The sequence below is a fragment of the Gopherus flavomarginatus genome, chromosome 18 (assembly GCF_025201925.1).
Source record: "Gopherus flavomarginatus isolate rGopFla2 chromosome 18, rGopFla2.mat.asm, whole genome shotgun sequence".
In the NCBI taxonomy this organism is placed as follows: domain Eukaryota; kingdom Metazoa; phylum Chordata; order Testudines; family Testudinidae; genus Gopherus; species Gopherus flavomarginatus.
In genome coordinates, this window is record NC_066634.1 from 21,439,690 (window position 1) to 21,451,859 (window position 12,170).

General features: G+C 56.3%; 1 protein-coding gene across 2 annotated transcripts in view; it reads left to right on the plus strand.

Annotated features, from left to right (window-relative positions):
- The window catches only part of CLIP3 (CAP-Gly domain containing linker protein 3), a 29,697-nt gene that overhangs the window by 487 nt on the left and 17,040 nt on the right, over positions 1 to 12,170 (plus strand). The window contains exon 2 of one of the 2 annotated variants that reach the window (XM_050928514.1): positions 2,850 to 3,004. In XM_050928514.1, coding sequence (XP_050784471.1) covers positions 2,869 to 3,004 — 136 coding nt within the window. In that variant the 5' untranslated portion in view covers positions 2,850 to 2,868. Of the gene's footprint in view, positions 1 to 2,849; positions 3,005 to 9,914; positions 10,078 to 12,170 lie in introns of those variants that run through there. The other variant, XM_050928515.1, reaches the window with a different exon arrangement.

The following is a 12,170-nucleotide window of genomic DNA, read 5'->3' on the forward strand; positions in this document are numbered from 1 at the left end:
CACCTGTACCCATCCCCCCATCCACCCCCATCACCCCCCAACCAACCCGCCTGTACCCCATCGCCCCCTGCCCCATCGACTGATCACCCCACCTGTACCCATCCCCCATCCACCCCATCACCCCCCAACCAACCCGCCTGTACCCCATCGCCCCCTGCCCCATCGACTGATCAACCCACCTGTACCCATCCCCCATCCACCCCATCACCCCCCAACCAACCCGCCTGTACCCCATCGCCCCCTGCCCCATCGACTGATCACCCCACCTGTACCCATCCCCCATCCACCCCCATCACCCCTCAACCAACCCGCCTGTACCCCATCGCCCCCGACCCATCGACTGATCACCCCACCTGTACACATCCCCCCATCCCCCCATCACCCCCAACCAACCTGCCTGTACCCCATCGCCCCCTGCCCCATCGACTGATCACCCCACCTGTACACATCCCCCCATCCACCCCATCACCCCCAACCAACCTCCCTATACCCCATCGCCCCCTGCCCCATTGACTGATCACCCCACCTGTACCCATCCCCCCATCCACCCCATCACCCCCCAACCAACCTGCCTGTACCCCCTCCCATCCTTCCCCATCCCCCCCAGCCCCCCCAACCAACCTGCCTGTACCCCCTGCCCCCTCCCCTCCTTCCCCCGTCCACCCCATCACCCCCAACCAACCCACCTGTACCCCATCGGCCCCTGCCCCATTGCCCATCGACTGATCACCCCACCTGTACCCATCCCCCCATCCACCCTCATCACCCCCCAACCAACCCGCCTGTACCCCATCACCCTCTGCCCCCTTCCCCATTGACTGATCACCCCATCTGTACCCCATCCTCCTCTCATCCCTCCATCCACTCCCATGACCCCCAACAACCCACCTGTACCCCACCCCCCTGCCCCTACCCCCTCCATCCTTACCCATCCACCCCCATCATCCCCCAACCAACCCCCCGTACCCCATCCCCCCTGCCCCTACCCCCTCCCATCCTTACTCATCCACCCCATCACCCTCCAACCAACCCCCTGTACCCCATCACCCGATCACCCCACCTGTACCCTATCCCCCCTTTCTATCTCCCTCCCATCCATCCCCATCACCCCCCAACTACCCTTTCACCCCCATCCTTCCCATCTGTACCCCAGTGCCCCCCACTGCCCCTCCATCCTCCCCCAACTACCCTATCACCCCACCTGTCCCCCCAGCCACCCCATCATCTCCACCCTTCCCATCTGTACCTCCAGGGCTTCTCCTTGACCTTTCATCCTCCCCTGCCCTAACCCACCCATTCCTATCCCCATCTACCCACAGTCCTGCCTCGTGTGCCCCATTCTCCCCTCTAGGCCCTGATACTGCCCCCCCTTCGCCTCCCTCCACTCTCGTGTCCTGATCCTTCTCCCTCACCCCCAACCATCGGTCCCCTTCCCCGCAGGGCCACCCCATTTGTTCCCCTTTGTCCACCAGTCCCGTGTTTTCTGGGGCTCTTCTGCCCTGCAAAGGACTTTTGGATGTCAGGCCAGAGGTGTGTATAGGGTGGGAGTGAAGGGAGTGACCAAGGGGGCCCCCACCAAGCCCCCCTCTGCTGAGATCTGCAGGACAGGCCAATGTTGACCAGTGACAGGAGAGGCCTGGCTCACCTTTCCCCTAGGAGCCTTTGGGGGACAGGGGAGAGAGGGTTCTGAACTGCTGGGCTTTCCTAAGCTGGAGCAGGAGACAGCAGTGTATGATCTGGTGAGATGGGCAAAGGGAGTGGGGTCTCGTGGTTAGAGCCAGGACTCCTGGGTTCTATCCCCAGCTCTGGGAGGGGAGTGGGGGCTAGTGGTTAGAACAGGGGAGGCTTAGCCCTAGGACTCCTGGGTCTATTTCCAGCTCTGGGAAGGGAGTGGGGTCTACTGGTGAGAGCAGGCGAGGCTTAGCCCTAGGACTGCTGGGTTCTATTTCCAGCTCTGGGAGAGGAGTGGGGTCTCGTGGTTAGAGCCAGGACTCCTGGGTTCTATTTCCAGCTCTGGGAGAGGAGTGGGGTCTAGTGGTTAGAACAGGGGAGGCTTAGCCCTAGGACTCCTGGGTTCTATTTCCAGCTCTGGGAGGGGAGTGGGGTCTACTGGTGAGAGCAGGGGAGGCTTAGCCCTAGGACTCCTGGGCTCTATTTCCAGCTCTGGGAGGGGAGTGGGGTCTAGTGGTTAGAGCCAGGACTCCTGGGTTCTATTTCCAGCTCTGGGAGAGGAGTGGGGTCTAGTGGTTAGAACAGGGGAGGCTTAGCCCTAGGACTCCTGGGCTCTATTTCCAGCTCTGGGAGGGGAGTGGGGTCTAGTGGTTAGAGCCAGGACTCCTGGGTTCTATTTCCAGCTCTGGGAGGGGAGTCTGTCTGTTGTGATTGCAGGGAGACAATGGGCCTAAGCCCACCCATAGCTAAACACCCTCCCACTTAAGCATGGGAGAGGGACCAGTGAACCCAGGCCCGAATGAGTACTGGGGACAACAGATGAAAGAGCAGAGACAGGGGTGGGGCCTAGTGTTTAGAGCAGGTCACTGGAATTTGACCCTGGTTTTCAGTTCCCCGTTCTGCCTTGCCATGTGACGCTGCAAGGAAGCCCCTTCACTAGTCCATGCCTCAGTTTCCCCATCACAATTTTTTTTAATCATACCAAACTCACTGTGGGGAGCGGGGGCGAGCCTGTGGGGCTTAAAATGAATGGGAGCCCATGGGACAGGGTGCTGCAGAGATGCCAGGTCTGATTGTATTAGCTCTGCCCAACGGCGGCGAGTCAACCCTCGGGGGGCCTGGCGGGTTCTGCTGATTGCTCAGAGGCCTGGACATTTTTTTCCCCCTTCTCTCCACAGCCAGGAGTAACAACCCATCATGACCAAAAACGACTCAGCCGAGCTTCCCTCTGAGGAGGCGCGCCAGCCGCTGGAGTTCCAGAGCCCCGTCCTGGAGCGGAGGAAGAAACCCATCGTCCATCCCTCCGCCCCTGCACCCTTGCCCAAGGACTATGGTGAGCTCGCCCCGCCACCTGCCTGGGGGCTCGTCAATGTCTTGCTGTCACCCTCCTTTCGTTCCCCAGCCTTCCCCCAGCTTTGGATCCCAGGGACCCCCGTCGCCCAAGACAGCCGCACGGGGTAACGTTTCCCGTTGCCAAAGAGCCTCATCCCCAGAGGTGCTGAGCACCAGCCAGTGAGAGGCAGCCTGGCCTACCCACTGGGGCCATCGGAGAGTTGGGCTCAGTCCCCATCTCTGCTGCTGATCTCCCTCTCTCTGTGTGCCTCAGTTTCCCCTCCTGCCTGGTGTCTGGTTTGACTGTGTGCTCTCTGGGGCAGGGAGGAAGGGGGGCTCTTGCTCTGTGTCTGTGCACAGCCCGACACAATGGGGCCCCGATTTCAGCTGGGACCCCAGGGCATTGCCATGATGCATGTAAGAAGAGTGGCAGGTGCTCAGAACCTCTGGGGATCAGACCCCAACATCCAAATCCCTGGCTCTTATCATTAAGGGGTCTCAGAGCCCCATTTTATAGATGGGGAAACTGCTCCATGCCTCAGTTTCCCCAAAATCACCCAGCAGGGTGGGAGCAGAGCTAGAATTAGAATCCAGGTTTCCCAGGACCTAATCCAGTGGTGTATTCACTAGGCAGCACTGCCTCCCTGCATTGGCCTATGGGTGACAAGGATGTAGTTGTATTCTCCTCCCATGTGACGCTGTGTCATTCAGCTTTTAACCCCAGGGCCAGGTGCCCTGGAGTCTGAATCCTTCTACTTATCCACCATGCGTTCCAGCCTGCCCCCCGCCACAACAGCTCACCGCTGCTCGGACAGGGCCAGCTCTGAGCCAGCAATCTCCATGGCCCAGTCAGGCCCCGGTGTCTGTGCTGAGGCTGCCAGCAAGAGGTGACTGTCTGATGTCTGAGAAAACAGGCAGAGACCAGGCAAACTTGCTTCATGTAAGTCGCTGACCTGTGCGTCAGTGCTAATGGAGTTCGGCCACAGAAACTGAGGTCTGATCTGAGCAGTTAGGACCAGTTTGTGTCAGGTGGGAATATGATTCTTCCTCCCTATACAACCTGGACAGGTTATGCCGATATAGCTCCTATAGGTGGGAATAGTTATCCATGTCTGAGCCAGCGGCGGCTCCAGACACCAGCGCTCCAAGCCGCAGAGGGTGCCTTGCCGGTCCCTGTGAGGGCAGCAGTCAAGGAGCCTTCGGCAGCATGCCTGCGGGAGGTCCGCTGGTCCCGCAGATTTGACGGCAATTCGGCGGCAGGTACGCCGAAGCCGTGCGATCGAGGACCTCCCGCAGGCATGCTGCTGAAGACACGGGACCGGGGACCTCCCGCAGGCATGCTGCCGAAGACACGGGACTGGGGACCTCCCGCCGGCAAGCCGCCGAATCTGCAGGACCGGGGACCTCCTGCAGGCGCGCTGCCGAATCCGTGGGACTGGGGACCTCCTGCAGGCCCGCTGCCAAAGGCAGCCTGACTGCCGTGTTTGGGGCGGCAAAATACCTCGAGCCGCCCCTGGTCTGAGCACCTTTACGCCTGCATAACTGAACCCAGGTCTCCTGCTTTAACTAGACTGGGATAGTTAAGGCAGGACAATTTGGGTAGGGAGACAAAATCCCTAGGCTGGATTTGAACCAGAGGTTCTGAAACCCTTCCTTTGACTGCTGGGGCAGGCAGGCTGCCTGGCTCCATGGGCCTGAAACTTGCAAACAAAGTACCCACGTGAGCCCCTCTCAGGAGCAGGACCCGGTGGTGTGCCAGGGATGAATTGGCAGGTGATCGGTTTCTAAACACAGCCCAGTGACTCAGTGTTGCTAGATGCAGACATGGTGCGTCATCGGATGCCATTATTCTGGAAAGTCCCCCGTCCCCCCAAGCTGCATTTGCATGAATTTGGCTAGGACTATGGCAAGAGCAGTATAGATTTTTATTTGGGGGCAGCAGGGAGATGAGAGAAGAGCATGTGTCTCACCAGCAATAGAAATGGGGGTGGGGGTTTTGACTTTGGAGCCTTTCTTTGTTGTTATCGGATTATGCTGTGAGTATTTTGGCAAATGAGATTAGCTGTGAAATCCACGCTAGGAATATGCTGGTGCTGGTACAATAAGCTTAGGGGGAGTTTAGGGGGGAGTTTTTGCTGCGTGGATTGCGTGGGAGCCCCATTGGCTCTGTGCAGGTCTCCAGGTGCCTACACCTTGCTGTGATTAATTAAAAGAACCCAACAATTTAAAACAAAAGGTGACTGTAGTGGAAGGCTGATCTTGTTTGCCTGAGACTCAGGAGAGCGAGGCTCTGTCCCTGGCTCCGCTACTGACTCCTTGTGTGAGGCAATCGTACCGTGCCTCAGTTTCCCCATCTGTAAAATGGGGAGAATAACCCTGCCTTTGTCTATTTAGATTGCGTGCTCTTTGGGACAGGGACTGTCGCTCACTCTGTGTCTGTGCAGTGCCCAGCACAATGGAGCACTGGAGCTTTAATAATTTAGCAGTGGAAGGTGTCAGATAGATGGCCCCAGAGAGGCAGAGACATGGTTTGTTTATCTGAGAGTTCAGTTTCCAGGGCCATTTAGGCCCCTGATTCTTTGCTTGCTGTGAGCTGAGGCCCACAGACTCATTTCACCAAAACAGCTCTTGACCAGTAAACGACTGCTGGTGACTACCCATCTGGCTAGGGTTGGAACCAGTGACCTACACATCTCCGCCCAAATGGTTTCTTATGTAGTTAAGACAGTCATTTGTTTCATCATAATTATTATCCTTTGTTTTATTTATTTATTTATTAATAGTAATACTGGAATACCTAGTCATGGCCCAGGAGTCCACTGTGCAAGGTGCTGCACATATTAATGCTATTAGATGTGTTACGGTAACACCTAGATGCCCCAGCCATAGACCAGGAGTCCACAGTCCATGTTCATTTTTATTGCTATTAGACATATTGCAGTAGAACAGGAGGGAGAGAGAGCGCTCAGTGGTTTGAGCACTGGCCTGCTAAACCCAGGGTTGTGAGTTCAAGCCTTGAGGGGGCCATTTAGGGATCTGGGGCAAAATCAGTACTTGGTCCTGCCTAGTGGGGGCTGGGCTCAATGACTTTCTTGGCTCCGTTCCAGCTCTGTGAGATAGGTATCTCTCTATATATAACCTAGGAGCCCCAGTCACAGACCAGGACTCCATTGTGTCAGGTGCTGTACATTTTTTTTTTGCTGTTAGGTGTATTGCAGTAGCACCTCGGTGCCGCAGTCATGACCCAGGCCCCCATTTAGCTTATGTGGCAGGGGCTGGGCTTTCTGCTCTGCAAGGCCTGCAGCGGCTGCGCTGGGAGCGGGACGAAGTCTTAGGCAGCTGGGCATTTTTACAACATTTATCAATAATGACAATCGTGGGTATAGCCGGGATTGAAAGCAGTGGCCTGGGCTGAGCAGTGGATCCCAGGATGTGTCCTGCCAAATGGAAAGAGCAGCTGATGTTATGCAAATGGGCGGTTGGCTCAGCCTAGAAGAATTCAGCGAAGGCAAAGGAACTGCAGGGTGTGATGGGATGTCTGATCAATCACGGGGCTGGGGAATGGGACCTTTCCCATCAAGGGGGGCTGGCTCCAATCCAGCCCCAGGGCAGGGGACTGGCTGACTCAAGGGGGCAGGGAATGGGATATGGGGCCTTTGCCCTCTGGGGGGCGCTGGCTGTGATCCAGCCCCAGGATGGGGGGATGACTGGTTCAGATGGCTGCAGATTGGGACATGGGGCCTGTCCCCTCTAGGAGGTGCCAGCTCTGATCCAACCCCAGGGCGGGGGACTGGCTGTCTCTGGGAGTGGGGAATGGGACACAGGGTCTTTTTCCTCTTGGGGTCTCCAATTCCAATCCAGTACCTGGAGGAGGGGCTGGCTGGCTCAGGGGATGGAGAATGGGATTTCTCCCCTCTAGGGGTGTGGGCTTTGATCTGGCCTCAGATTGGGAAGACTGGCTGGGATATAGCAGGGACTGGGATATGGGACCTCTCTCTAGGCAGCGGGGTCGTTGATCTGGCCTCAGGGCAGGGAGACTGGCTGGCACAGGCGCTGGAGGCAGTCTGTGAAGTGGGAGCCGCGGGGGAGGATAGCAGACAATGCGGCTGCCTGGTTTGCAGAGAGATGCCATCAATCTGGCACCTTTCACCCATGTGAAATTGACTCCAAAGCCTCCCCATCACACAGCCCAGCTCTTGTGCTGCTCACAAGCTGGGTTTTATCCCCGTGTGCTGCCTCCTGACAGGCCGATCTGAAAAGCTCTCTCCTTTGTCCAAGGGCCCTGCACTCAGGAAATCTATAGCTCACCCTGGAGTCAATTAGATGATTGAAACAATTGAAATGATGTTTATTCCTCCCCAAATCAATCTGAGAAACTGAAGTACGGTTCTGCTTTTATTAGATATATGATGGTAGTGTCAGGAGCCCCCAGATCAGGGCCCTGTCGCGCCAGGTGCTGCCCAGACACGCAGTGACCGAGATCAAGGCCCCATCGCTCTGGGCACTGCCCAGGCTGAGAGAGAGATGGTCCCTGCCAAAAAGCTTCCAGGCTAAACAGACGAGGCAAACCAAGGCAGGATGATTCTCCCCCCAGTACAGCTGTGGAAGCTGAGGCCCAGAGAAGTTAGGGTCAAGTTTTCAAGCCACACTTGTGGCCAGATTTTCCAAAGAGCCGGGGTCAGCCCTGCAAAATGGAGCAGATGTTTCAAGCGAGATGAGTGCTCAACGTGCTGAGTGTTTTCATTTGTGAGGGTTATTGCTTCTGTCTAGTGCATGAAAGGGAGGGGAGCTCTCCTCTACATTTGCTTCTCTCCTATCCCACCTGTGTAAGGCAGAGTGGATAACTGAACCTAGGAGGTCTGCATGGTAGCCCACTGCCTTAACTACAAGGCTGCAGACAGGATGAGGGGCTTGTGAATGAGCTCAGGGGGATGGTGCCATGCTTAGGGGGCTGCCAGGAAAGGGTTTATTTGCTGGCAGGCGTAAGGGATAATTCTCCACTGGCATAAAATTCATGGGACCTATTGTATGTCTTTATTTTTGGTCTTTGCTAAAGTTGCTTCAGGTTTTGGGTTATAAACTCGGGCTTGAGCCTGTTGGACTGGGTGGTAAATCGCACGTTGATTTCAACAGCAACTGGCTCAACACCCCTTTCGCTCGCCTCCCGTGTCCCCACGCAGCAGCCCCGGCGCACCCGGCTTCTGTGCGGCACCTCCGAGCGGCCGCGCTCTCATCTGCAAGTGTGCAGTGTCGAGACGCGTTCCCCCCGCCCCTCGTCCATGGCAGTTCGGCTACTTCTGCTGGTGTGGCTCTCTGCATGGATGAATCGGAGCCCGGAGCGCTGCCGTGCCATGGTGCTCGCGAGCGACGGTCACGCTGGCCTGTTTTGGCCGTTGGGCTGCAGCTCAGGCAGTGTTTCATAAGAAACCGTTGCTGGGGGAGGGAAGATCCAGGCTTTGTGTTTCCCTGGCAGGCTGAGACAAGTGCCTACTGCTGCCTGGGATATTTATCTCCAGGCTGCCTGCAAAGGGGATAAATGTGGCTGCAGCCCATATGTGTCAACTGCACGGCGCTGTCGGCTCACTAGAATGTTAATCCAAAGGACCCTGTGAGTTAGGACTGAGTCAGTGCTCCAGGGTGGTACTGGGGCAGGGGGGAGCAGGGGGGAAAGGTCCATCAAAGTGTGGGAGGAGAAGCCTATAGGAGATACTCTTCTCTCTAATTAGTGCTGGTCCCTTTGCTTTGCTGCTGGGAGCAGGGTGGGTGCCTCAGTAGAGGGTGATCTGCCTTTGTATTCAGTGCTGGCCCCAGTGTGGGGCTACAGCAGGGGTAGGCAACCTATGGCACGGGGGCCGAAGGCGGCATGCGAGCTGATTTTCAGTGGCACTCACACTGACCGGGTCCTGGCCACCGGTCTGGGGGGCTCTGCATTTTAATTTAATTTTAAATGAAGCTTCTTAAACATTTTAAACCCCTTATTTACTTTACATACAACAATAGTTTAGTTCTATATTATAGACTTATAGAAAGAGACCTTCTGAAAATGTTCAAATGTATGACTGGCACGCGAAACCTTAAATCAGAGTGAATAAATGAAGACTCGGCACAGCACTTCTGAAAGATTGCTGACCCCTGGGCTAGAGGGAGCTGCACTGCAGGGCTTCAGTAGGGGGCGCTCTCCCCTTGCAGTCTGCGCTAACCCCAAAGTGTCACTAGGGGGCGCTGTGCTACTTGACTTGGTGGCTTTCAGATCAAATGCAAAACTGAAACCTGAAATCCTTCTGGTGATTCTGCGATGCTCTTTGCAAATATAGTGACGTTAGCCCATTTAGCCAGGGCACTGTGGTTAACTGCAGCCTACTTCCTTCCAGTCCCCCATGCTGTGTCAATTATATACAGGGTTTTTCTTTTACTTTCTATCCTAAACTAATGTACCATGTTGCCGTTGACCGCTGCTGCGCCCCACCCCAGAGGAGGCTGCATTGTAGCACTGATGAACGACCCCTGTACAAATATGAAAGGAGGGTTGTTTATATGTTTATGGCGGAAGTCACCAGGTGGCACTGTGACAATTGTATCAATTCTTTCTCTTAGCCTGTGAGCAGTGTTCAGTCTTGGAAGCCGTGCTGGGCTCTTTTCCGTGCTGCTGTTTCTCTTTGGAGGAGCCATTGCAAGCAGCGGGAGAACAGGGCCGCTGCTTCAGTCTCCCCAGCTCGACTCCCGAGTCTTTGGGCAGAATTGCTTCCTGGGAACCAGCCATTGGTATTTGTCCAGAAAGAGGGCAGGGGTCAGATGGGAGAGAAGAAAAAGAGGTGGTACTCTTCCAAGCTCCACCCACTAAATAAGCCCCGCCCAAGTGTGTCACCAAAAGGAGACGCTGCCAACAGCAGGTCATGCAGACGTCATAAAGGGGGCCGTGGTGCCGCTTGGTTATCTCAGCGCCTTATGCTGAGCTGCCCCTCGGTGGGGTTTGTCCCTGGGTTCTGCTAGACTCCTGGGCTCAGTGTGGCAGAGAAGGCAATTTCCTGCAATCTCCTGGCCCAACCTGACTGAATTAAGCGTCGGTATCCTAAGGTTTGTCTACATTTGCAACGCTACCGTGGCGCTGCGCTGCTGGAGCGCGCTAGTGTAGACACTACCCGTGCCGATGGGAGAGGTTCTCCTGTCGCTGAGGTTAATCCATTCCCTCGAGAGGCGGAGCTGGCGTTGCTCCGTCGGCGTGACATCGGCGGGAGACGCATTTCAGTGGAGAGACGTGCTGCTAAGGCATAGCTTTGTAGTGTAGACCAGGCACCCCGAGGAGACACCTGTTGTCGGCTGATCAGCTGTTACAGGGAGAACGAGATCAGACGCCCAAACTGGACCGGGGAGTGACTCTCAGATTCATGGCGGGGCTGGTTCTGAGTGAGACTGAGCCGTTGTGAACTTGTGGCGACAAAAAAACCGCTGGGTGGGATTAGAAGGACTGATCACTGGCCAGAGCCCTTATTAGAGCCCAGGCGATTGTCTGATCCTTGCCCTTTGCCAGGTCACTGGAAGAGCAGCGAGTGTTGCAGGAGATGCTTCATATTTTGGGTCTTTCTGCCGCAGTCACTGCACCATCACTTGATCAGCGCATCTCTGGACCGGCCAGCTCCAGTGCGGAATCGATTAATAGCCCAGGGCTGTTCTGTGGGAGAGGCTCGGCTGGTGGGAGCCAGAGCATGCAGGCGACAGAGTCGCTGGTGTTTGTCTGACTGAGTGATTGGGGCTTGTCTACATCAGAAAGTTGCAGCGCTGGTGAGGGAGTTACAGCGCTGCAACTTAGGAGGTGTACACATCTGCAGGGCACCACCAGCGCTGCAACTCCCTGTTTGCAGCGCTGGCCGTACTCCCGTTTTGTCTAGGGTGTAGAGGATCCAGCGCTGGTGATCCAGCGCTGGTAATCAAGTATAGACACTTACCAGCGCTTTTCTTGACCTCCGTGGAATAAGCAGGTATCCCAGCATACCTGAGGAAGCTCGGTAATCAAGCTGGTCTCCTTCCCCGGCTTGCTCTCGCGTTCCCCGAACCCCGAGCAAGCAGGTCTCCTTCCCTGAGGTTTGCTGGGTGGTTCCGGGAAGGCGAGAGCAAACCGGGGAAGGAGACCAGCTTCGCCGCGGTTTGCTCTCGCGTTCCGCGAACCACCCTGCAAACCGCAGGGAAGGAGACCTGCTTGCTCGGGGAACGCGAGAGCAAACCGCGGCGAAGCTGGTCTCCTTCCCCGGTTTGCTCTCGCGTTCCCCGAACCGCCGAGCAAGCAGGTCTCCTTCCCTGCGGTTTGCAGGGTGGTTCGCGGAACGCGAGAGCAAACCGGGAAAGGAGACCAGCTTCGCCGCGGTTTGCTCTCGCGTTCCCCGAACAAGCAGGTCTCCTTCCCTGCGGTTTGCAGGGTGGTTCGCGGAACGCGAGAGCAAACCACGGCGAAGCTGGTCTCCTTTCCCGGTTTGCTCTCGCGTTCCCCGAAACCCCTTGAAGCCGCCCAACAGCGCTGCAGTGTGGCCACATCTAACACCACTTGCAGCGCTGGTTGCTGTAAGTGTGGCCACTCTGCAGCGCTGGCCCTATACAGCTGTACTAATACAGCTGTAACAACCAGCGCTGCAAAATTTTAGATGTAGACATGGCCTGAGTGACGGTGTTAGGGCTTTAACGGTGGCCAGAAAACTTTGTTGGGACTTTAAGCAACTGGGTTCCGTCTTGGATCCGTGCGTCGCCTTGTGCACTCGACTCTACTAGCAACTTCCCAGCTTATCTCCGGAGGAGCAATACATCTGAGGCAGGCAGATTTGCTGGGGATCAGGCTGCTTGGACGTATCCCGCTGAGACGCACGACTCCGCCCAGGAGAGGCGATGGCTGAGGAACTGGGAGTCTAGAGCGGGTGCCCCTGCTGGACCCCAGAGGGGGAGACCCTGAACTGTAACTGACGACTCCTTCCTGATTGCGCAGGAGAAACAAACACTCTTATGGCTGCTCCCAAACCCCACCCAGCTCATTGGGCGTTTCCGTGACCTGCTCTGGCCTGGCCTCACATGAAATCGTTAACACAGCGGATGTTTAAACGGACTCACTCCTTCCTGAGATGAGGGGGGCGGTTCACACCTCTCTGAGCAATTACTTCAGACTTTGCATGGGGATGTGTTTTCTG